Raw genomic sequence first — 25,828 nt, 5'->3', positions numbered from 1 at the left:
ATCCCGAGCCAGCTCGGGCTCGGCTCGAATCCAGCCCTATCTTCAGGAATTAAAAGTGTTCTCCTTGTCAATAGGGTTGGACTCGAACCGAATTCATTCAAGTTTGAGTTTGAGCTTGATCGAACTCCGTCGGTCATTTTAACCAATACATATTAAAACAACATCGTTTTAATAACAAAATAGTTAAAAATTCGAGTTCGAAACGAGCCAAGCCAAATTCAAATTGACTTTGAGCTTGACTTCCACGAACTCAAACTCAAACTCAAACTCGAGCTCTATTATATATAAACCGAACCGAGTTTGAGCTCGATTCGACTCAAATCCAGCTCTACCTGTCAGTATTTGGGACTCCTGTTTGGCACATTCGTTTAAATTGAGATTGTTTGAAAAGTGCAATTACATTTGGAATTGATACACATATCATTATGGTATCAATCAACATTACCATAATTATTCATAAGACATTTTGGCATTGAAGTAAACATCCGGAAGCTCTGTTCTTGTTGCTATGTAGTCTATTTTTGCAATGTTAAGAACAATTGACACTTCAGACTCATAACCAGCATTTCAATCAAGGAAGCTTGGGACTAGATTGTCAACCCCCAACCTAGACCTCTTTTTTTTTTTTTTTGTTTCCAGGTTTTTATGGGCGTTTCCTGTTTCTCTGCCCAGAATGTTAACAACTAATGCATTTATTTCATGTTGTAAATGATAACCTTCACATTAAAATCACAATCACTGCATTAACTATATTTGATATTTAATGAGTTGCCTTACACCTTTAGCACCATTGAAGTAAACATCACTATAGTTTCTGAAATCCTTTACCTTTTTTACTTAGAAAAGACATTTTGAAATACAACGGTAACACATGGCTCAGCCACAACACCATTCTTGGGAAGAACAAACTAAAACGAGGATAACTTAACAAATTTTTCTACCCAAATAAACCTTATTACTTCACAACTTCAGTTATGATATAACATTCCCAGAGACTGTACACCAGAAAGAAGTTGAAATGTCAGTAGTCAGACTCTGGGATACAAAGCTGTATCTTCTCCATTATGTTGGCATATAAGTCATGCATCCATGAGTCAATCCTGAATCATAATCTGAAAAACATAGGCTATATTTGGTGTTTGGACTAGGAATCACTGGAATGAAAAATACTGAAAATGGAAATCAGTGGAATGAAAGTGTTATGAATGAATAAAATGCTGTTACATTGTTTGATTGTAGTTAGGTGTGTTGATGGAATGGAAAATAATTGGTTGCTTTTGGGTGAAAATACCGTTAATTTAATAATTATAAATTATGTTGAATAAATATAAATTTTTTTTATTTAATTATAAAATTTACAATATCTCTAAAATTTCCAAATAATTTAAAAAAATACAGACCAGTGAAACATGCCAGCGGTGAAGCTAGCAATGTGGTGGATGGTAACTGTAGCCCATGATTTTTGTCAAAATGGTATCTCTACGACTCCACTATTATATGTCAATCAACCATTGAAAACATTAAAAAGAAAAAAAGAAAAAAACTATCAAACCTTAAGCAAAGAAAATAATATAAAGGAAATAATGCATGTAATTTTTTCTGCAGAAAAACTTCCTCAATGTGAAGAAAACAAAACACCATGTATATCTAATGATCTACTTAAATCTTATGTAATCAAAAGTGGACCTTGGTCTTTGTGAGGGCAAGTCTAGTCCCACCCTCAAATTAAAAAAAAATGAATATATGCCATTGGGCCCACTTTTAATTGTAAACAGGCATTGGCAAAATTTTTTCACATAATTATTTTTAGGTTCATGCGAGATTATTCAAGCCCGAAATTCAAATAGGCCTAACATTAAAGGGGTATACTTGTCTTGGTGCAAAACAAAACTCCAAACCTAATATAGAAATTAGTTTATCACTCAAACATCACATTTGTATAAAAAAACACAACCAATGTCAATTGAAATAAAAAAAACTAATATATTCAATTTGTCGTTATCATGGGATTGTTATATCCAATTATTTCAAAAGATCAAAGAAAAGTCTAACAAAGATTGTTGATAAAAACTGTATTGATATTGAGATTAATCAAATCATATTAAAGAAGAAATGCCACAACAATTTCCACTAACTTTTCTTTATCTTTTAAAATAATTGGATATAACAACCTAAAAACAATGACTAATTAGATATATTACTCATAATAATTAGTATCCTACGATACAATATGATATAATATAGGTAAAAAACAATACACATTCTAAAATATATCAAATTAATATGATACAATAGACGTATCGTATAATACAATGCATATCTTACAATATGATACGTAGCTTACAATATGATAGATATTATTAATATGAATCGATATACCTTTTTAGAAAAAATGAAGATATAGTAAGTGTTTATATAAGAAATTTTAAATTTTCAGAGATGTTTATGATATTTTTTAAAATAATGATATATCAATTCGAATTTTTTATTATTTTATTATATTAATATTTCAAAAGCATATCCTACTATATGACACAATACACAATACAAAAATTTTGGTTTTTGATACATGATACAATATGCGATTCAAATATTATGATATTAGTTTTTTTTTATTTCAATTAACATTAATTATGAATTGTTATACATATGTGATGGACTAATTTCACCAAGACAAATATACCCTTTAATTTTAATTTTAGACCCAATTGGGTTTTCAATCTGAATAGTTCTATTCAAATTTGCACCAGAGTCTGAAAATAATTATGGACAAAAATTTTGTCTAAACTTGTTTACAATTAAGAGTAAGCTTAAAAGTATAACTTCAATTTTTTTTAATTTAAGGGCATGTCTAAGTCTATCCTCACAAAGGTCCAAATCTGCCCCCTATCACTAGCAACAATAGTACGAGTGCCAACAGTAAGGTTAATCAATGAAATTAATTGTTATTATTTTATTAAAAAGAATATAAATTTGAATATATTGATTTTAGGGTAAATGGAAAATTACAATTTAAACTGGGGTAAATTGGATATCTTGTCATCCATTAGTAACATAATACAGCACACTTCATAAAGAAATAAGATTCCTATTCTTTATTACACCTGGAAGACTCAAGCAAACAAGACCTAAAGTAATTAATTCAACAATTATCTCCCAATTGCAGGCAATCTACAAAGTTATAATTTTTCGTAGATTTTTACTTGGACGAAGGGGAAACTAGACTGGCATTAGTACCATAAATTGATCGGTCAGTAAGTAATAACAATTAATAAGTCATATAATTAAAATTTTCAAAACCTAAACTATTGCAAATAAAATCCTCAAAGCTTAACCAAAATAATTTAGAAATCAAACTTACCCACATTGATTACAGAGGTAGGTTCACTTTGAATGATCAGGATTATCGGAAAGAGAGCGAGAATCATCATCACCCTTGAAAGAGGGGAGAGGATTGTGGCCCTTTATAATCCAACCAAGAGCATAGAATGATAAACCCGCGAGAATCGCGGTGCCCCAGGCGTTAGAGTACCATCTACTGTACTGCTTAATCGCGAACCTCCATTGCTCTCGAAGTGTAGCCGGGTCCGGGTTTGACGCTTCCGCTGGGTTCGGGTAGCGGATTTTTTGGCCAGAATAGTTAGTGTTAGGGTTGCTGGTTTCGGCGGTGACTTTAGATGAAGATGAAGAAATAGGGCTTTGAGAGGTTCGGGGATTTTGCTGGTCGGTCATGGTGGGCTGGGCTCTGTACAAGAAATGAGGTCACGTGAGGTTCTTTTTAGATTTATAGATTTGTTGTAGTTTGCCATCTGTCAAATAGAGGACATCTGGCACCCTTTTTTTTTAATTTCTTAAATATTTATTTTGCCTTCAAATACCTTTTTTTATTATTATTATTATATTTTTTAAAGTAATTTTTCAATTTTTTTTTCATCTCAAACTTAATTGGGTCTTTTCTGCTCTTTATTTTCTCATATTAAATTTATTATTTTTCTTAATATTTACATTCATCACGTTGAATGATTTTTTCATAACTTCAGTAATGTTAGAAATTTTAGAGTTAATTTATATCAGAATTAAAAGTTATTAAAAAATATTATTGATTAATTTTATGGGTAAAAATACCATTTCCTTATAAAATGTACAATTGCATCTATTGATAGTAAAATTTCAAAATTTTTTTGTGGTGACGAGGATGGCTGATTGAAACTTTTCTCGATTATCTTTTTACTTAAGAAAGTGTCTCATATCAATATAGATCACAGATGTGTTTAAATCGAATCTAAACGATAACAAATTTAAAATCAAATAAAATATTGGACTTAAATCAGCTCATATGATAAGTAATAATATCAAAAAAGATGATAAATTATAAAAATCATTAAAAAATAAATAATTTTGCCAAAAAAAATAAACAACAAACCCTTATTTTCAAACAAAGTTGTTTAATTTCAATTACAGGCTCGTTCGAGCCAAACATAAATTAAAATCTATTTATTCGAATCCACCCCAACCACCACCACTACTCAAGTCAGGCAAAAGGGAAAAACTTTTGCGAACTGTAGATATATTTGCTTCAAATGAAATAATAGGATTAAAAAATACAATCTATAGAGTATATATTTCCTGCACTTAGTTTCACATAAATAATCTCTAGGAATGTCATTTCCGACCTTCAGCCTTCTTCTGCTCTTTAGCTGAAACAAGTGAAGATGTATAATTATAAGTTCCAAAATCATATATTAAAAGCACAAATCAAAATCATTGAATGCTTTCAGAATATTACCTGCCCTTTCTTCTTCCCTTCTTTTAGCTGCTTCAGCCCTTTGCTGCCGTATAAGTGCTAAACGTTCTGCATGCCCAACAACTAGTTAGTATAACAAATTACTTATTCTGGACAACAACAAACACAATCAATCAACCCAAGACATTCTCCATAACATCAAGAGAGAAAGCAGCAAGAATCTGCTCAGCTTTTTTTTTTAAAAAAAAAAAAGGAGAGCAAATTAGCTAGTAGTGATTTCCCCAGGAAAAAAAAAGTTTGCCTGACATCACAAGATCTTCCACCGTTAAGATTGAGAGCAGAGCAAAAGAAGTAAAAAGAATCTCAGTTTCTCCTTAATAACTCTGATCTTATTTTCTAAACTGTCAGCTTTTGAAACAAAGATATGTAAAATCAATTAAAAAGCTAGAAGGGCAGATATCTATTGTAAAAAGTCAATAAGGTAAGAAGTGATGCCATGATATGCTGATCATAAAACTTGAAGATGTTGCAAGATCATGGAAAGTTATATGGCAGGCAAAAATTTTGCAAAGAACTGAAAGTCATCATCTTTAACACAGTAACCAGTTCAACCACTAAAGATTCAACATTGTTCAACTAGATGAGAAATAGCTGATACAATCATTTACCTAAATCTTGTCTTGCTTTTTCTGTTTTCCCCTGTTCTTGTAGCTTCATGTAACGTTCATGGGATCTCTGCTTCTCCAGCTCCTCTCTATAAATACAATGGAAAATTTATGCAAAATAAGAATGATTGTTTCATTTTAAAAAATTCTAACAGACAACAATCTGAACATGGACTTGTAAATTTAATCTTCTCTATCCTAAGAGACTGCCACCGCCATGACATCATATCTTGTTTAAACTCAATTGTTTTTTCAAAAAGATTGCATAAAAGAAAATTAGCATTTCTATAATTTCATAAATCAAAATCAGCCCAAGAACCTATGAACAATTCTATTAATTATAATAGCAGGCTCCCACTTCCGAAAATAAGCAATAACAAACCTTTCACGCCTTGAAAGTTCGGTTGGTCTCCCAAACTGCGGAGAGGAAAAGACGGGAATGGATTAATTGGTGAAGTAGTAAATTTTTGGGCATTCCCAATATGACATAGCATTTTCAGTAATACATAATTTACTACGGCAATGCATGAAACTTACATCAATATCTTTAGCTTTCAAATTCTTCGACTTGACTAAGTTAGGGTTATTGATCTCAATCAAACCTTCAAGTCCTTTCCGTCTCTGCTAAAATTATCATACACAAGTGATTCAAAGTTAATGATTCATTCCCACTGAAAGATAAAAACAATTGAAAAAATTTCACATCTGCTTACTTCAGTTTGCTCTTCAGATTCTTCTCCAGCTTCCTCCTCGGACACTTCCTCATCGTATTCAGCTTCTTCCTAATAATAATAAATCTAGATTAATCAGATATTCATCAGAAAGACAAACAATGAATAATTTGGCAGAAAGAAAAAGAGGAATACCTGCTTAAAAGTAGGAGGCCTGGAAGAGTTTCCAGCAACTGCAATCAAATAAATATTTAGAAGTTTGAAAACTTTCAAACTCAATAAAGTAATTAAACAATTCAAATTTCATCAATATCTAAAAACTTAAGCTCCCCGACCATTAATCAGCATCAGCTAATATTTGGCTCTCATCATTCAAAATCAACATAACATAACTATAAACCAATCACTATTTCATCCATGCTTATAAACTGAACATTAAAAGATGCAACGCTTACGTATGTCTTCGGGGGAGGAGAACATGCGTTGACCGGTGGGCTTGCCTTTGAACTTGCCTCTTCCCATTGCTTCTTTGAATCACGAAAGCCAAACTAGCTTCGCTTCTTTCGTAGATAATGAGAATGAATTGTTTTTGGCCCCCTTTTATAGTCAATCACGTCTCATTATCCATTCCAAGTTGGCAACCAAGAGACTAAAACCCTATTACCGTGCTCCCCACGGTATCCATTTTCCTTTATGGCTGTTTACTAAAACGGAGTTCTGGCAACCTCAATAACGCACGTGGCCAATTTTGACCTTTAGTTTTCAGGGAGTACGGGTGACTATCAAGAAGATTAAAAAATTAAAGGGGTAGAATCCTATTACCGATTTTGGTATTTAAAATAGCCCAATTTTGAATTCATAATTGAATATTTGCACGGTTATTCATAGTTTAATATATTTTATTTATAATTTAAAATTAATCGTTACTCAAAACTAAATGCACATGATTTCCTTTGAATGGATATATAATGCTATATAGCCTCTGGTCATATTTGGTATCATCTGTTTGTTCTATGATTGGGCAAGAATCTTGGTTTAGAAGCATGGCTTATCACAAGGATTATCATTTAGACTATGACAATAAATATTAAAAGCAGAATTTAATTGGTTTATGGAATTGGAAAATCTTGCAGATAAAATACAAATATCAACGAAAGTATGTATTTGAAAAAATATCGATTCACACTAACAAGCAACTGCAATCAATTCACTCTAAATTCCTGGCTAACAAATTGGAAGAACTCACCTGAGTGTTTCAAAACACCAGGTGAATTTTTTTGACTATCCATACATCTACTAACTTGTTAAACAGCTTCTCGTGGGAAATCCATGTATCTTTATCTATCTACATGTAACAGCAGTCATTCCATAGCATTTCGATTGATCTTCAACACTAAATCTTCGCAGAAAATGCAGAACATGGTCGCACAAAGATTCACTTACAATGCATCCAAACATCAGAAAGCTTTACTGATAGTCAAATGTAATCGTTAACCATCAACAGGAACACGAATTGGCCTAGCCAATGCAAACCATGAATCTGGTGTTACAGACATTAACAACTCAATTAGAACTATCTCATTTGGTAGCCGGATCTTCAGGCTAGGTTCTATGAGACCTACAAGTAAAAAGCAAGAACATCAAGCACATTGCCTTAGTGGCAACTCATGACACAGGAAAATCAACAGATATGGACGCCATCAACACTAATCTTACCAGGGGAAAGCTTTTTGCCACCATACAGCTCCTGTGCCAAGGGATTGGCAGCCCAATGATTTACACCCACTCGACTTGTTGGTTGGAACCCAATTATTTTTCCATCGATTGAAAGAACTACCTAATTTCCAACCAAATTACAAGCAAGCAAATGAAAAATACAAGAGGAGTTGTACAAGAATGATAAGCAACCAGAGGATACAAGTACCAAAATGATATAATGAAATATCAGACAAGCAGAATAGACAACTCCTACTAAAACCACTATGGTAAACCCTTTGCCCAGCAGTACTGTTCTTGATAATAACAGAGCTTGAATGAAGAAAATCAACAAAGTCCTAACTTCATTCCATTGCGTTCCAAGAACACCATCCACACCATAAAGGTGAAAAGGAAACTCCTTTTATTGTTGCCAAGAACATTAATTTGATGTTACATAATGGAAATGACCATATTTAACTAAATGGCTAGGTTTACTTTTTTTATAAGATTTTGATAATAAGGGAATGGAGAACCAGGGCTAGTGTGTAACTAATCACATATAAAATGTACAACTTATTGCACAATCAATAAAATGATGCTTACCCATTTTGAGTACACCACTGATTTATCTCATCATGTGATTAGATGATTTTGAATTGAATGTAAAATAGCATTCAATCACATGATGACACATATAAGTATGTACCCATTAGTGTACTCAAAATAGGTATATACAGTATTGCTCTTGCACAATTAGACTTTAGCTTTATAGCTAAAACTTAAAAGGATTGATGCGTGCTTTTTAGATTTTAGATCCAGTGTACAGAGAAGAAATCAGTACTAGGCTAGCTCAGGTTCAGCCTAAACTGGTTGAACTACTCAAATTAGGGGAAGGCATGGGGTTTAATTATCAGTAAGGACACGGCCCACCTTAATACCTGTAGGCCAAATCACACAGCACATGCATGTTTTGTATTTAAAGAGTAATTTCATATTTGAGCTTCTTTTATTTTTATTTCTTCTAGTAACATGGGCACATGTGCTATAAAGAGGACACAGAAAATTTTTATGATAGAGAGGGGGGGAAAGAAAAAAACTTGAACAACTAAAATTACCTGATAACTAGCAATATCCTGCACAGAATATTTCATGTCTGCATCAATTTTCTCTAAAAGAGCAGAACCAGTTGTATTCTTCCCCTTACTAGAATCATCTTCATGAGTTAATTTCAAGTAATTTGGTATTTCCCCAATCCAAGCACCAATATTCTTGTCAGTCCTTATGCCACCAGGCCAATCAAAAGCATCCTTGATCCTTTTGATAATCAAAACACAAAATTCTTCCAACTATCCACATTAAATTCAAATTCTAAGTTTCTTTTAAAAATGAAACTTATAAATATGCAAAAATTTACATATACAAGTCAAAATTTAAGAACTTCTTAGACTGGTGATTAATTGCTTTCAAGCATAAGCCTCTATGTTGTCAAGGATATTCAACTTTATCAGTGGCCTTAACTTGATGCAAAATCACTAAAAGAAAAGAGCGCCATCAAGTGCTGAAATTAATAGCAATTCTGAAACTAATCAAAATTCCTATTATATTTTGCTCAGCTAAGCATTACCAATATGGATACCAGAGAAAATCAAAAGGGTTTTAGAAATCAAGACTAGCTTAAATACTCATTAAAGATATTATTAGTGACAGTCCAAATAAATATATTGGAACATAATACATAATAGGTTTAATAGCAATGTAATCCTAATTCTAGATAAATCCATTGATTGGAAACAGTAGTAGCATGACTCAAAGAGGTAGACCAAACAGTATGACCCTCTCTTTTTCAACCATGTGATCAAAGATTCGAGTCTTCTTAAGACCACCAGCCTGGGGTATACCATCTGCAACAATCATGCCCACTATCAAGATATTGTGTATTTATGTGTGTCCCTCTTGATTTGTACCCAGGATATCATCCTTTTAAACAAATAATGAGTACCAAATGTCCATATATACACAATATCCTGATAGTGGGATGGGTAGTTACAATATCTCATGGACTATCTTGACAGCTCAAGATTGTAGGTTCTGGTACTTGTCTCTAAGTTTCAAGCCAATGCACGCTCTGAGAGATTTAAGGGTTATTAAAAACAAATTGCATGTGGTAGCAGTCTTAGTTGAAAATTCATATCTTTAAAAAACCAACCAGAAAAGAAAAATAGACACAGGGCGTGGTAGTATAAGGGAGATACATGAAAGAAAGCACTTACTCAAGTACTCCTGACAAAAAAAAAAAGATATAAACCTAAACACAAATGTATACTTATAATAGAATAAAATATTTGCATATTGCACATGATTAAAAGCAAATACATTCATTACGCCATGAAGAATGGAAAATAAATATATTTAAAAGACGAAAAAGGGAGAAGAAATGTTGAATAAAAATCATAAACAAAATGATATTAAACGTAGCACAGTCATGAAGATCTGACTGCAATAAGGTGGAATTCAAATATACAAACAAGCTCCAGCTAGCACACTACCATGAGACTGCCATTTGCTTATTAAAGTATCTAGGTGTTCCCAAAAGAACATTCCGTCTTTTCTTTGAAAAAGAAAACATTAGAAATGCCAATATATGCACTTTCCAGAATTTTATGAGCATTGCTGGTCTCAAATTGTTCCAGGATTTTCCCAGTCAGTCTAAACTGGTGAGCCTAGGGTTCCTTGGAGTTAAAGGCTGATATGAGTTTTTGATTGTAAAGTCCTTTAAAAAATGAGTGCATTTCCTGGGCTAAATTATATACTAAACTACCTCTTGTATAGTGGCATTCTCACAAACTAATAGAAAGTATACCTTTACAGCATCTGCAAGCAGGTATGTAGTTGGCTTGGTTTGAGAAGAAGGTAGCAACCTGTTTTCTCTGGGATACTTCTCTCCCTTGCATAAATGAGGCAAAAAAATTTGACCAAGAGCACTGATGGCAACAAGAAAAATTCCACTTGCAAGAGTGACAGATAGAATTTTCAAAATAGAATAGTTTCCCTGAAAAAATGGAACCAATCAGCCAGGACTCAATGAAATTAGATTAAACAGAGCACTTATCCCAAGCTCAACTATCAGAAACCAATTACAAGTACTTTGCCCCAAGATCCTTCACAAATCATAAGCCATTACCTGTCTCCCCATCAAACTCCAAACACTACAAGAAAGAGGAACATCCAAACAAGCAAATAAAGGAAAAGCATATATGAGATTAAATCCAACTTCCTTGAGCAATAACATTAAGATGACATCAAAATTCTATCACTACTGATGGAGAAACTAGGATCTAATTATTTTGTAAATTAATGCAGTTAAGAACATGTTTCCATCAAACTATTTCTAAATTTAAGTTGATTAAATTTTGTTTCTTCTTGTATGCTGATTTAGATTAAATTCTTCTTTTAAGTTGACAAAGTTTCATTTGTTTTTCTCTTTTCTTAGTTAGTTAAGATTTAGGTTGCTTATTACCAGAATATTTTTATATTTTTTCCCATTTTATTTAGCATTAACCAATATAAAAGGGATGCTTAACATATGCTAACATGAAGATGATATATAAGTTGAATCTTGTTCTCTCTACGCTATTATTCTTTGATTTCTGCCCAATTTTATCCCCTTTCTTCCTCGCCCTAATTTACTCTTGTTTGTCATTTTGGTAGAGCCAAAATTCTATCAAAACGCTCAAAATAATGCCACAACAGGGAGTAAGAGATAGACCTATAAAACCTAATAATGTGATGCAAGGCTTGTGAATTCTTGAAAATTGCTAATTTGGGAAAAAGCCGGTGTCAACAGCAATGAAGAAAATTGAGCAGGGTGGAGCAGATGTAACCATTGAGTATAGCTTTCTGGTTTTTTATATTTTTTATTTTATTTCTTGTGGCTTTTCTATTGGCTGTGAGGCTTTGTGGAATGCTAGCAGAAGATGGTTTCTGGGCTTTGGGAAGTTTTTAAGAAAGATTTGAGTGTTTGCAAGAGCTAGTTTGGTTACAATTTCCCACAAGATAGGATAATACAGAGGAAGAAAGGGGAGGAACTCAGAGAAAAGGTGAAAACAATGTTCAACCTGTTGTATCATGTCTGCATAAAATAAAAGCATAAAGTCCTTTTAATAGAGGCTATGCTAAATTACAGAGGAAGAAAGGGGAGGAACTCAGAGAAAAGGAGAAAACAATGTTCAACCTGTTGTATCATGTCTGCATCAAATAAAAGCATAAAGTCCTTTTAATAGAGGCTAATGCTAAATTACATAGGAAAATATAATACGTAATTCTTCTTATAATAAGAAACCTAAATTTTAACAAACAAAGAAAAGTTAATCGACATAAAAGAAGACATAATTTGACTGAATTTCCCAAATAAATTATTTGATAAAATGATTAGAGCTAGATTTTCCATCACTTAAATTTAATAAAAATGAAAAATATCATCATAAAAATATTTAAAATCTAACTTCCTGAACGATAATATTAAACTGGCAAACTTTTAGTTAAAAATATCACAAGTCATTTTGAGAACAAATATCTAATCAAAGTTTCACTGGCATTAACCAGAAGGCCAAGTATAAGCCGGCAAGCACATATCATTACACATTCAATATAAGGTATTAAAGGAAGAAATGAAATAGACAAAACTGACATAATTTAAGTACCTTTTTACTGGACAAGTTACTATAATTCACAACTGCATCACACGATAGTTGTTTACTTGGCAGTGAGAAAATATCTTCATAGTACATGTCTAATACATCAGCCAATCCAACCTACAAATATAGTAAACTACACTTATAATAGAGGACAAATAAATTTAAAAAGAGAAAAAAAATACGGTATTTCAAATCAATAGGGAATGGTAAACAATCTTCATTATTGCACACCAGTTATCTGGCATTATTACACTCAGAATTACAATTTTGTTTTCCATTGGTTCTGTTTGGGGTGGAGGAATTGTCACCAACATAGATATCACCATCCTATTTCAAAATGATTCACACCAACACCTTATAACTTAGAGGACATTTTGTTCTGAGTAAATTACCACATCAAACACAACAAAAACAATGTATCACTAAAAGCAAAAGGAAAAAAATACTAAGGAAAGATAGGATACCATTTGGGTGTGGGTCAGAAGAATTTCCCACTTACTCTCAGCAGAATTTCTCCAACCATCAAACTTTACATCCTTAAATCTACTGGCATCAATTTGAAGCCTGTAAGCAGGTACATACTCACTTGTCCAAGCAATAAAATCTTGCCCACCAATCTTTTCCAACTTAGAGTAAGCTGATGGCGACCACCAATTGTACTTTGACCTCACTTTGACAGGGTTAACATTTTCCTTCATTGATTTAAAAGTTTCTAGCAGACTCTTGGCACTTCCAATTGTCTCATCTTCAAATAATTTATATATGACAACAGATGAATCTTTTGATACAATCTTTTTGGGCTTCCGAAACCAATGAAAGAAATTTCCAGAAGTTGTACCCCAAAATTTATTGAGAAATTGTCTTTCAGTACTCTGAAGGGCAGAAATGCAAACAACTTCAGCAAACATTGAGATAAGCCATTCATCTGAAGAGTCCAGGGTAACTGAAGCAGGAACCTGCTGATACCAAATGAATAAGAGAACTGAACCTATCAGTATCAAGTTGCACCTGCATAACAGAGATTCTAATATGGCATCATGACATAGTGATGCAGACGTTACAATAAAAAACTCAAAAGACAAGAAACAGTGTATAACCTTTCTGGGGTTTTCAAGATTTTCCATATCTCTTTCTGTGCCAGGCCTGAACAAGACCAGTTCAAATTTCAGAAGTTGTTGCATCACTACTTGTCTAAATGTCATGGCAAGTATGTTCTTAGAAGGAGAGCCAGACAGAACATCTTTAGAAAGAATTTTTCTGAGTTTCTTAGCTTTCTCATCAACTTTCCTAGCTGGCAGAAACTGCATATTACAATTGCATTCAGAACTCCCATCCATAAATACAAACAAACATTTTACAAAAAGTAAAATCAACATCAAAGAGAATCAAATAAAGATGCAACAATAACCACAACAAACTAAATTAAACATGATTCCACATCTTTTCACTTCTCAAGTCTACCAAAACTCACCAGACTGGTTCACTTACAATACTCAAATGTCAAGATAGTATTATTCTTTGAAAGAAATAATAAACAATAGCAAGTTCATTATAATTTAACCGTTTACAACTTGCATAACAAAATTCTTGCAAATCAATCAAACGCTAAACTTCAAAACTAATTACCAAAAAAAACTTCAAAACATATTTATACACACTCATCAATCATTATAAACGTAAAGTCATCCAATTAAGATTCAATGCTAACCAGTCGGGTGGAGACCGTGGAGCGCTCGTTCGTGGGGCCAGGATAAACGGTTTCAACGACCATAGCGTCTAAGCCGGACATGACATGTTCGGAAGCGGCTTGACCTCCATCGGCCGCAGCGGCAGTCACAGCCTGGTTTAAGCCAACGGCGCCGACAAGGCTGAGCCGAGCCAAGTCGTTCTCGTACGTTCTGACACACGGAAGCGTTTTGCCATCGGACTCCACCACTGCCTTCAAAACTTCCTGTTCAGTAGATAGCGAAGCAGTGGTTTTCAGAGAAGTACAGGAGACGACAGGGAAGGGATTCGTAGGTTTTATGAAGTGTAATTTGGGTATAATGCAGGAAGAGAGCGAGTGATTGACAGCCATTGCAGAACGGTAACAGTAAGGGTTTTTTCGAGGTTTTTGTTTGCAAAAATAATCCAAGCTCGAATTATTTTATGGCCAAACAATATTTCCCACCCAAGGTTTAGCGTTTTCTCAAATGTCCCCCCTTTAACTATGGAAACACCAAACACCCACCCATGGTCGGTTAGATTTAACCAAACCCTAACGCCTAAAAATTTTATCTCTTTCTGCCCCCCTAAATTTTAAAAACTAACATTTTTCCTAGCCTAAGTTTTAAAAAACCGCAGTTTCACCCTAGGGTTTGGTTTTGAAATCTCCTGCGACCTCTCCCTCCCGAAGCAACCTCTCCTTCCGGTGATATCTTTCCTCCCATTTGGAAGTCTGATCGACGCCTGGAGACGCCGTGGGAGACGAAGAACTTCGTCGGGAAGACGAATCTTCGTCTTCCCAGACGAAGACGATGGCATCTCCGGGAAGATGAAGTTCTTCGTCTCCCACGGCATCTCCGGGAGCCGATCGGACCTCCAAATGGGAGGAAAGATATCGCCGGAATGAGAGATTGCTTCGGGAGGGAGAGGCCGTCGACAACGGAGCCGGAGAGGTCGCCGGAGATTTCAAAACCAAACCCTAGGGTGAAACTGCTGTTTTTTAAAACTTAGGCTGAGGAAAAATGTTAGTTTTTAAAGTTTAGGGGGGCAAAATTATTTCTATTTTAGTTTATTTTTAATATTATAGCGAAAATAACGATTTTACCCTTATCACCGTTAGAGTTTGATTAAATCTAACCGGCTATGGGTGGGTGTTTGGTATTTCCATAATTAAGGGGGGGACATTTGAGAAAACGCTAAACCTTGGGTGGGAAATAGTCGTTTGGCCTTATTTTAATGTAAAAAAAAATTAATTTTTTTCAATACAATTTATTTCTTATATATTTTTTAATAGAGAAATATGATATTTTAAACTTAATAATTAATCAATTATAAGTAATAATTAAATTTAAAATATTTGACAATATAAAATTGGAGCTTGACTCATTATACCGGATTAGAGTTTTACTTGAGTCTTTCAAATCTTATTAAAATTAGAGTAAACCCAAACTTAACTCTTTTAAATTAAATTAGAAATAAATATAAACTTAAATTAAGCTTGAATCTATCTTGAAATTGGCTAAATCTTGTTAAATGATCTTAAAAATAATAAACGGTAACCACATTAAGGTAAGGATTATAACTACGTAAAAAAAGGAAAAGGATTATTTTTTATTCAAGTTTTAGTTCAGTCTCAAAAATATACTCACATCTAATAAAAAAATCAAACACCTATTCATCCCTAAACTATCGTTAAGTTTTTTGTTAAATATAAGGGTAAAACCGTTATTTTATTATTTATATTCAAGTTATATAATTTCATTGTATTTTTCCCCTCTAATTTTAAAAATTAACTTTTACCCTCATACATAAACTTTGAAAAGTGACTTTCACCCCCTAAAATCCTTAATTTTTTTTCACTTTCCCTTCGACCTCCAGCAATAACGTGTCTGGAGGGAGAGTGACGAGCGTCGTCTAGATCTGGATGATGCTCATCAACCTTCACTAGACAACAAAGCATCATTCATTCTCTGGACAATGAAACGTTGTCCAGAATAGACCACTCTCCGTTGTGCAGAATGGACAACGCTTCGTCATCCAAAGATCTGGACGACGATCGTTATTCAGAGATTGACCTTTGGATGAAAACTTTTTCGTTGTCATCAGAGAAAGTGGCTGCATTTCAAGGGGGAAAAGTGAATTTTTTAAAACTTAATTCAAGGGAAAAATGTTAGTTTTTCAATTTAAATGGGGGAAAATGAGATAAAATTTTAATTATTTAATATTATTAATAAAATAACAAATTTACCCCTTAACCCTAACAAAAAATATATTGGTGGATTGTAACAGATTAAACTTTGGGTGAGTGTTTGAGTTTTTCATTATGATGGATATACTTTTGAAATTGAGCTAAAATTTGGGTGGGAAATAGTTCTTTTCCCGGTGAAAAATCCTACGGTTAGACATTCATAGGCAACCCAATTCCCATGTCAACATGGAGAACAATATCAATATACAGCAAATCATATGGAAAGTTATCCAAGAAGAGATAAACGACGTCGTCTCTTGACCGTCCTAGAAGTATCTCTAAACTATAAATACTTTGATACAAGTCATGATTGCATCTTTCTCATTTACAACAAAGCTAGGGTTTCAGATTCGCATTCTAATCGGGATCTCTTACAGGTCAGTTGCTTTATTTTTCTTAATTTTTGTTCTTCTGTTTGATGATTGGATCTCTGTGTTCATTGCTTTCTGATAGCTTTGGTAATTTTTGCAGACAAATTTGGAGATCGAAACCATACGTAATCGAATATTTATCGAGGATCGATTTTTGTCGATCTTTTGGTGCGTCCTTTCTCGATGGTTGTCTTCATAACAAAAATATTTTTTAAAAAATATTTCTTTGTTTTTTAGATACATTCTATGCGGTTGTGAGGGATTTCAAAAAACTAGTAGATTTTTTATTTTGGAAGTCGAAATTTTGAGCTCAAATTACCTGTAATTCAATGAAACTGAAAATTAACGGATAATTTAATTGGATTGACTTGTTTTTTAGAGTTTCGGTTCAACCGTCTTGAAACATAAGCAAAAAATTTAATTTAAAAAAAATGAAAAGGAAGGAAATTATGCATCAATACATCTGGTTTTTAACGTTGTATCTGGTGATTTCAAACAAAGAAAGCTAGGCATTATTGATTTCTTTATTGTTTTAAATATATGGGAATGGATGATTTATAAGAGGCACCGTGGTGTAGCTTCTTGCTGTGAAAACCTTTTCTTATATTTATTTATATATTAAACTGTTTCTGGCTGGTAACTTTGATATAGAAGGACTCAAGCAATGGGAAAGAGGAAGTCAAGGGCAAAGCCACCGCCCAAGAAGCGAATGGACAAGCTTGATACTGTCTTCAGTTGTCCCTTCTGTAACCATGGCACCAGTGTTGAATGCCGCATGTAAGAGTTCATTCAATTTTATAAGCTTGTTCCCCGATTATTATTTTTTTAGGAACTTATAGCCTCCTTGAAAAAAATAAAGCCACCCCCTGGTATCTCCATTTGGGGTGGATTAATTAAGTGTAAATCCAATTAATGTAGATCGGTTAATATGATAGGTTGAAGTTTTCAAAGTTTTGTGCTGAACGTTTAGTGTTTTTGTGATTTCAGAGATATGAAGAATTTAATTGGTGAAGCTGTATGCTTGATATGCCAAGAGAGCTTCAGCACCACTATCACAGGTAATTAGAATATTTCAAGCGAACATGATCAAATCTTGAAGGGAGTTCAAATCTGTGTGTTAGTTTTTATTTAATCTTATAAAGTGGTTGAGGGAAATGAAAGTGTAAAGCTCAAGAAGTTTTAAAGGCTGAAGTTCATGATATTTGATTACAGTTGTTAAATTAACATTGTGCTGATTATTGATTGATTTTTCTTCCCTTCTGGTTGCAGCTTTAACTGAACCAATCGACATGTAAGTTTAACTTGTCTGGAATCACCACTCTGTATATTCTCTCTCTTCTTGTTTGCTTACATGGACTATGTGATTGCAGATACAGCGAATGGATCGATGAATGCGAAAGGGTGAACAACCTTGAGGATGATGGTGCTTAGGAGGAGAAGATAATGTCTAGAAAACTTAATTGGTGATTGAATGGAATAAGTTTTCTTGTATATTTTGCTATGATAGTTGATGGGGCTTGCCATTGTTGCACCATCTTATGGCTTGTTACACCATGAATGTTATGTAGCAAACAGAGAAGTTGTGCAATTAAACGTTAGTAATGGAGTTTGGCAATAACGGGTGTTGTAAATATTGAAGTTTTCTTGTTCATGAATTTTAGAAGATGCAATATATAAATGGCTTATATTATGATGCAAAGTTGTACACTACGAAAAATTAAAGTCCGGTGATCCCAAACGTTAAAATCTAATTTGTCTCGTCTCTAATATTATTAGGACATTTCACAAACTATACAAAATTGTTTTTCAGGGTTTTAAAGTAAAAAAATTTCTTGCACCATTTTTTGCCTCCAAAAACATATTTCTGAATACGATAAATATATAAATATATATTTTTAGTAAATAATTTAAATATATAGATAAAATATTATCTTATGATAATATAATTTTAAATTAAAAATAAAATAATATCAATCATATGATAATTTATTATGTGTGTATTTAAATTATGTATACAAAATATGTATACATAATATTGCACTTGTGAACTTCAGTTCTAACCACTTGTGAATTTCATTTGTTTAACATGCCCTAAAATTTTGGCATAACTCTAACCACCTGCAAAGGATTACCCAGTCCTGTCCTGTCAACCCAATGAAGAGAAAAAAGGGTAAATGGTCTACAGCAACGTAAGAGACAGACATACTTAAAGCAAGATCTGTTAAGCTGAACGTTAACATTCATTTACAAGTTCTGATGCAATAGATCTCGGCCACCTAAATAGATGATAATATACTCCCAGTAACAAAAAGGTACACATATTCAGAAGTATTTTCCATGAGCAGCATAAACTAATAAAACCAGCAAAAATGTCAGTAAAATATTATAGCAACAGTGTGCATCCAACCCTATCCTATTATGGTGACACTAAATTGTTTTCAAAGTGTTCACCATTTTCCTTTATCAGTTATCAAAATGGACTGAGAAAAAACAGCCATTTTTCCCGCCTTCCCGTAAACCAACAGTGAGAATTATATGCTCCAGTATCCAGGACAGTCTAGTGCAGCACTTTCGTGTAATAATGAACTATAGACAAGCTCCATTTGGCCAAAAGGAAAGCTTGACCTTATGTTATTCATGACCAAAAACCTGCAGAAGAAAAGTACTTAAACCATCACTACTATTCATGATATTCTTCAGCTAACATTACTAGACTAATAAGATTTCCTGTGTCTTCCTCCAATCCTCCATTCATGTTTATTCAATTAAGTCAAGTAATATTCGCTCAAATTTTCAACAAGATAATCATACTGCCCATTCACCCCATAATCAAACTTCTCATTTGTTGGTGGGGTGACATTTGGAGCAGGATAAACATTTCCACCAACACCAACCTTTGCATTCACTTTGGCCCGCCCTTTAACTATGCGCTTGTTATCTGTGGGAAATTCAGCAGTGAGCCTTCCCATCTGCTTCTGTAGATCAGCAACTGAATCATTAGATATTTTCCCCTTAGAATTTTTCTTTCCATCAACAAGCTTCAATTCCAATCTATACAAGGCACAAGCATCACACTTATTGATCTCATACTCATAAAGGTGCCACTCAAAATGATTCAGTGGTTGTGGATCCATGTAGTAGGATCTCTTCAACCCCCCAAATTCATTCATCACTTGCTTTCTTGATTCATGCCAACCACGCCCACTGTAATCTGGCAATGACCTCTGCTTTCTGTTTCCACTCTCAAACGCTCTTCGAGGCTTATCAAAGAAGAGCCACTCCCTAATTGTTTCACCATCAAGAACTGAAAGATCAAAAAGCTCTGCAATCACATAAGAAATAATCTGGTCATAATAAAGCCATGGTTTGAGAAATATACTCTTCAAACAAAAACAGAAATTGCTACTATAATACAAATGACAATACAAAGCAAAAACAGAAATTGTTACTATAATACAAATAACAATACACTTACCAGGAGCATTCCATGGAGACTTCGAAGTTGCAGCTCCTTCACATTCTGGAATACCAACATCTTTTCCTTGTGCCTTGGCACCAAGCGCAGCAAAAAGCAAACCATCTTTCAGGCCAATGCCTCCAGGTCGTAGAACTGGGCCCATCCCAGGTGGGCCCTCACTCAATGCTAAAGCAGCATGAAAACTGCTGCAATAATCCTGACACCAGTCTACACCCTGAACAGGCCTTGGACAATCCCAAAGTGCACATTTTGGGCCCAAGAAAGCAGAAGGTGGAGGGCATATACTTGGAAGATAGCCAGAAATCTGATGTATAGCATCCTCCCCACAGAAATTTGTGCCATTAAAACCAGTATAGAAGTTCGGTTCGAAGTCTTGATGCAAATCAAAATGATTATAGTCCAACTGTGTAGCCCCTTCCAAGTTGCTAATCCCCATGCTACGAACTCCTGAAGGGGAGTTTTTGCATTGATCAACCAAAGGGAAATGATGCTGCTGTTGCCCATGATTCAGACCATATCCCTGAAACATATCAAACATAAATTCACCAGTGAGTGCCATACTCAACCCCAATGTTTTATCAATTGGAATAAAATGTAAATTTCCAAAAACATAAAATATAAGCACAACTCCATGGGAAGAAAACAAATATAGAATGAGGCATGTTGAACTAATGCTTGAGCAAGAAAGACTACAGACTTTCTATAAATGAACAAGTAATTTCTTTTCTCTCTTCTCCTCTAAATATAAAACATAAGTAATGTTATGTACACAACCAATAGCATGTCACCATGTGATTAGATTGTTTAAAATTCAAGATAAAGCAATACTCAATCACATGGTGACATGTCATTGGTTGAGTACAAAATTGTGCACATGGTTTGTGAATATAGTTTTATTGATAAAATATATGGAGATGCAGTATTTGATGACCAGTATTGAACACTTGCTTCCAATGGACTATACAAGCACAAGAACAAAGTGACAGTAATCAAAATTCAATTCTGCAGATGAGTTTCACCTCACCACACCCGATGATCACCAGAGGCCAACTTGGCATGAACATGCATCAAAAAGTTACTTAATATTACTGATCTGGTAATTTAGGTGGATATAACTAAATTTTTGTTCCGTCAACAGTTTGTATGTTGAGCAAATCTCTTGGTCCTCAGTTAAACTCAGGCACCAAAGAAGCGCAACATATTGTGCCCAGAGTAGTCTTCATATCCCACACGTTCCCAATAACTTCCATTCCTTTTAAGTATAGACACATACATAGACATGACCAAAGAAAACTAACTTATTACATCTAAAAACCTGTCAACCAGTCATGCACGATAACAAAGGATACTAAGGATACAAGTAATATTTCTTGTGTTTCTTTTCATCATGTAATTAGGAAGGACAAAGCTACAAGAGATTGATCCTAAGATGAAAGAGTGATGTTTCAAGACGGTGGTGAGGATATCCTGAATAGTACTGAGCTGATGAAAGGCTATATATTACCCCCACATGTACAGAAATCTCAGTGCTCTCCTGAGCAGAAGAATACACACTCAGTGACTGGGTACATCCATTCAATGTTGTAGAAGACACAAGCTACACCCAACAATACATATGGCATGAGGAAACTTAGCCACGCATTCTCAAGAGCTAGAGGCAGTTGGCTGTCCCTTTGGACGAGGACAAATACCCACCTTGATGTAATCCTCCAGCCACCAAAGCATGGCCCTCCAACTCAAATATATCAAAATATGAAAGAAGGTTTTATCTGGCTCACTACCCCTCATCATCAAGTGATAGAAGGAATTTCTAATCCTTTCCCTCATCAATTGGATCATCAAGCCATCATTTAAGAATATTTCCCAAGGTTGTAATGTAATTGCCTTTGTTTGAGAGGACCTCAAAGATTTGACATGCTATGCCTCTAAAATCTGACACTTGAGGTTTCCAAAAAGATCTCACATGTATTAGCATCTCAAATTTTACAACGCGGTGCTATTACAGACAGAAAAATAAGGTTTCAACTCCAATAGAGTTAAACTTTTGGTAATCAGAAACAGCCATTTATGCCCCCCCAAAAGTATAGCGAAGTCTCCATTGGCATGCCATATCCAATCTCCCAAATCATAATCAAAGTTTCAAGTCAAGTAACCTTGTGGGTACTCTAAAGCTAAACCAAGCCCCTCACATACATCATTTAAAGACGATTTGGGCTCATTAGTCATCTATCTATCATCAACAATAGCTGTATTTGATAACTTTCACTCTAGCGACATGATGCGAAAATGAAAGAAAAAGCTAATATATCTTTCTCTGATTCTAAATGATAAATACCATATTTAATTTGTCAAAAAAGTTGAGCAGTACTTGAATAATACATGCTCAGTCCAACTAGTGAAAACTGCTACCAACAAAACTTCGTAAAGAAAACCTACAAAAATCACAAGCAGTTATAAAATACCACCTCATGAAAGACTGCACCATCTCCAACCTGCAGAATTTGATCATTGGGCTCCAGCTTTGGAGCAGTTAATGTGCTAGTGGCATCATCTTCCTCCTCACAAAGTTGCAACAGCCGATAAATGTCTGATGAAAAAGACCCAAGAGTACCATCCTGTATTCATCCATAAAGATCACAGTCCATGAATCCATGTTTTACCTAAACCATACATGCATATTCACAAGTATACTCCAAAAGTGTTCAAATTCATGACATCAAAACGCAATAGACATATGGGGCTAATAATGATGAACCAACACTGACCCAATAATCTCCTACATACCAGAATTTGCAGTCAAATCTTTGAAATAAAAGACTACCTAGTGCAATTGCATTCACATGTTTCAGTTATACATACTAACATGTATAAAACATATCATGGGATAAGCACAAGTCACCAACTAGAAAAATCAAAGACAGCCACTCCAAAGCAACATACACACATAAGTAGACACAAATTTATTTTCAAATACTAAAATATGATTAGTAAAATTCATAGTCAAACTCGATGTGGTTTAACTACATCATACATATAGGCAATGTATAAAGTACTAAACTACTAATAATGGGATATGTAAATCTGTTGTTTTTATAGGAAGCACTTGCCTATGGAAGTATATAAAAGAGATACAGAGGTGGATAATAAATTATACTTGTTGCAAAGAAGATGCAGGTGAGGGCTCATTAAGCTCAGCTTTCCATTCCCGGAGCATCTGATGGACTTGTTCTTCTAGCACAGCCACGTCAATGTTGCGGCTCTCCTTCCTCGCATATTGCAGATCCATGAACATGCCTTGAAGATCGTCAACTCGGTTTTTGGCTTTGTCCTTAAAAAGCTTGTGAGAAGCTGATTTGCAGTTAGTCTTAGAACCCTTCCCCATCATGGCAAAATCTTTATTGTCAAGTGTCTAGCAATTCCCCAGCTAATTAAGACCCAAACAAGCCAATATGAGATCTTCCCATCAAAATATAGCAACTTTTCCGAGGAATTCAGTTTCAATTACAATTAAAGACATGCAAAAACAAATACTACTGAGATTGAAACATGCATAGTAAGAAAACACCAACTTATACTAATAAAATTATAACCCGAAAAAAGAAAAAGAAAATACTTTAATAATAGCTGAATCATGATAATAAAAATTCGAAAATAGCCCATATATCATAATCCAAACCAAAAAAAATTAACACAAAGTATCACCAACTCTAGCATAAACTGAGAAAATAACACCTCGAAAACGAAATAAAACAATCAGAACATCAGATCAAGCAAACATGATACAATCATGAACTAATTGTAGCTAAATCAAGCAACTGATTTAGCAGCGATCACAACTCACAGCGCTTATTTCAATGATTTTGTACAAATGAGAAGGAAATAACTATAAAACTGCGGGAGAGACGATAGATAAATAAATAATAAAAAAGTTTAATAATCGAGAGAAGAGGAAGAGACGGTCGTTACATACTATTTTCTTTGTATATTTGGGAAGAGTAGATGATCAAAGGACGGAGGCCGACTATAAAGACTGAACACGACAGAAAGAATCAGAGAACGAGAGAAAGAGAGGGTTTGCCTTTTTTTTTTTAAATTCTCAGATTTTCTGTGAGAAGAAAGGTTGGGATTGGAAAGCAAAAATGTGAAATGTGTAAATACACTGTTTGTGCACGCGGCGCAAGATGATTGGCCTGTATTATACTCCCGCTTATTTACGAATTACAATTTATTTTATTTTTTGTCCTTTTTTAAAGGAGCTTTCGGCTCCTGATGTTGATACTAATAAGAAATGTATATATATATTATTAATTAAAAATTATTTAATTATATAATAACAAATATAAAAATAACATAATAACAATAGGATATATGTATACTCAATTGGGAGAGCAAGTAATTTCTGGTATTCATGAAAAATCCTTTTAAAAATTCATCAAATTTGTTAGAAACTTGGTAAGGAAGTTGACTTTCATTTGGGTATTAGTACAAAATATATGCTTGGCATAAAAATACAATAAAAAAATATAGGTTGAGTAGGTGGTAGAATTCCAAGGCACTTGTTTGACAAGAAGCCATTGGAGTCAAGTCTACTTTACAATAATAACAATAGATTATGGCAAACCAAAGTTTAGGAATTGGAAGTTATGATGGTGATTCACCATAATAATACATAATTTGGTAAAAGCCAATACGCAATCGTAAAGAAGACTTTTTTTGCTCTTACCAATAAGAAGAAATAAAAATGACGACCCTTTAGTGAGGTGAGAAAGAGAAGTTGAGGAAGAAAGGTATAAAGGGCACTTCCACTACCATTCCACAAGATTCCTATCTTGATGCCTCTTTGTCATCCAAGCTCAGGAGTCAAGAGCTTTAGAGAAAGATGTGTTTATGCCCAGAATGATAACTGTTCAAGATAAGCAGCATCTTTTTTTTTTTTTAATTATTCTTCTATACCTTAGCATATTAATTTTTATAATTTAATACACAACATCAATAAGATATCAAGAGGGATATTTGCTGATGATCACCTTTCTGGTTTTGGATCAACAACATGAAATCACCTAGATTCGGTTCCATCTCCAATTGTCTGTCACTATCTGCCAATCAGAAGGAACTTTCAGAACAGTTTTCTGAAATTTCAGAGGTGAAGTCAAAATTACAGTGTGGTGAACAGGATGGAGAGTTTATGCATTATCATTGATGGCAATCACCTAACAGAACATGACTCAGAAAGATTAGCTATTGGGCAGTCAAAAAGTAAAGATGACAAAACTCCAAACCGCCTGCCTTACTCTCAAACAAAAATTGGAAAAAGACCAGTGCTTTACCAACCAATGACTTATTTTCTCAGATCTTAAGCAAAATGATTACCATAATCTACAGAACTTTTTTTCTAGCTTAGTGGGCATGAATTGTTTGACATGAAAGAAACCACAACAGCCATTCCAGTCCACCTATAGTGCTCCAAGGGACTCGTGTGTGCGTGTGTTCATGCTGTGTGTGCTTGTCAGCTGCTCAAGGTACAGACCACTCATGTATTTGTTATGATCCATCAC

At 34.1% G+C, this 25,828-nt stretch overlaps 4 protein-coding genes and 1 long non-coding RNA gene across 11 annotated transcripts; 1 reads left to right on the top strand and 4 right to left on the bottom strand.

Annotated features, from left to right (window-relative positions):
• Nucleotides 1-725: 725 nt before the first annotated feature.
• LOC123193035 lies at nucleotides 726-3,742 on the bottom strand. Its single transcript, XR_006496989.1, has 2 exons — nucleotides 3,362-3,742; nucleotides 726-1,112 (listed from the first exon to the last, which is right to left on the bottom strand). It is a non-coding gene; the product is annotated as an uncharacterized LOC123193035 (long non-coding RNA).
• Nucleotides 3,743-4,411: 669 nt separating this feature from the next.
• On the bottom strand, nucleotides 4,412-6,688 carry LOC123193101 (28 kDa heat- and acid-stable phosphoprotein-like). Of its 3 annotated transcripts, none has more exons than XM_044605889.1 (8): nucleotides 6,536-6,688; nucleotides 6,276-6,313; nucleotides 6,123-6,191; nucleotides 5,947-6,033; nucleotides 5,792-5,826; nucleotides 5,413-5,498; nucleotides 4,787-4,852; nucleotides 4,412-4,697 (listed from the first exon to the last, which is right to left on the bottom strand). In XM_044605889.1, the coding sequence occupies exons 1-8, from the start codon at nucleotides 6,600-6,602 to the stop codon at nucleotides 4,663-4,665; spliced, it is 483 nt and encodes a 160-aa protein (XP_044461824.1). In that variant the 5' UTR covers nucleotides 6,603-6,688; the 3' UTR covers nucleotides 4,412-4,662. The 3 variants fall into 3 exon arrangements, with proteins under 3 accessions (XP_044461824.1, XP_044461825.1, XP_044461826.1); XM_044605890.1 differs by having other exon boundaries at nucleotides 5,947-6,030; XM_044605891.1 differs by lacking the exon at nucleotides 5,947-6,033.
• Nucleotides 6,689-7,214: 526 nt separating this feature from the next.
• LOC123193100 lies at nucleotides 7,215-14,602 on the bottom strand. 2 transcript variants are annotated; one of them, XM_044605887.1, is made up of 8 exons: nucleotides 14,181-14,602; nucleotides 13,570-13,773; nucleotides 12,937-13,431; nucleotides 12,479-12,589; nucleotides 10,639-10,827; nucleotides 8,894-9,124; nucleotides 7,797-7,917; nucleotides 7,215-7,698 (listed from the first exon to the last, which is right to left on the bottom strand). In XM_044605887.1, exons 1-8 carry the CDS (start codon nucleotides 14,547-14,549, stop codon nucleotides 7,571-7,573), a joined length of 1,848 nt encoding a protein of 615 aa, XP_044461822.1. In that variant the 5' UTR covers nucleotides 14,550-14,602; the 3' UTR covers nucleotides 7,215-7,570. The 2 variants fall into 2 exon arrangements, with proteins under 2 accessions (XP_044461822.1, XP_044461823.1); XM_044605888.1 differs by having other exon boundaries at nucleotides 12,937-13,428.
• A 2,041-nt stretch (nucleotides 14,603-16,643) lies between these two features.
• Nucleotides 16,644-18,485, top strand: LOC123192350 (transcription elongation factor 1 homolog). 3 transcript variants are annotated; one of them, XM_044604871.1, is made up of 6 exons: nucleotides 16,644-16,801; nucleotides 16,896-16,963; nucleotides 17,450-17,572; nucleotides 17,783-17,853; nucleotides 18,065-18,086; nucleotides 18,166-18,485. In XM_044604871.1, the coding sequence occupies exons 3-6, from the start codon at nucleotides 17,460-17,462 to the stop codon at nucleotides 18,224-18,226; spliced, it is 267 nt and encodes an 88-aa protein (XP_044460806.1). In that variant the 5' UTR covers nucleotides 16,644-16,801; nucleotides 16,896-16,963; nucleotides 17,450-17,459; the 3' UTR covers nucleotides 18,227-18,485. The 3 variants fall into 3 exon arrangements, with proteins under 3 accessions (XP_044460806.1, XP_044460807.1, XP_044460808.1); XM_044604872.1 differs by having other exon boundaries at nucleotides 16,649-16,801; nucleotides 17,447-17,572; XM_044604873.1 differs by lacking the exon at nucleotides 16,644-16,801 and having other exon boundaries at nucleotides 16,919-16,981; nucleotides 17,447-17,572.
• A 513-nt stretch (nucleotides 18,486-18,998) lies between these two features.
• On the bottom strand, nucleotides 18,999-24,401 carry LOC123193207 (transcription factor VOZ1-like). Of its 2 annotated transcripts, none has more exons than XM_044606034.1 (5): nucleotides 24,244-24,401; nucleotides 23,428-23,697; nucleotides 22,739-22,888; nucleotides 20,271-20,793; nucleotides 18,999-20,117 (listed from the first exon to the last, which is right to left on the bottom strand). In XM_044606034.1, exons 2-5 carry the CDS (start codon nucleotides 23,656-23,658, stop codon nucleotides 19,561-19,563), a joined length of 1,461 nt encoding a protein of 486 aa, XP_044461969.1. In that variant the 5' UTR covers nucleotides 23,659-23,697; nucleotides 24,244-24,401; the 3' UTR covers nucleotides 18,999-19,560. The 2 variants fall into 2 exon arrangements, with proteins under 2 accessions (XP_044461969.1, XP_044461970.1); XM_044606035.1 differs by lacking the exon at nucleotides 24,244-24,401 and adding an exon at nucleotides 24,115-24,132.
• Nucleotides 24,402-25,828: the final 1,427 nt, after the last annotated feature.

Source organism: Mangifera indica, chromosome 12, assembly GCF_011075055.1.
Source record: "Mangifera indica cultivar Alphonso chromosome 12, CATAS_Mindica_2.1, whole genome shotgun sequence".
In the NCBI taxonomy this organism is placed as follows: domain Eukaryota; kingdom Viridiplantae; phylum Streptophyta; class Magnoliopsida; order Sapindales; family Anacardiaceae; genus Mangifera; species Mangifera indica.
The sequence above is the reverse complement of the archived record's forward strand: the minus strand, read 5'-3'. Positions and strand labels throughout refer to the sequence as shown.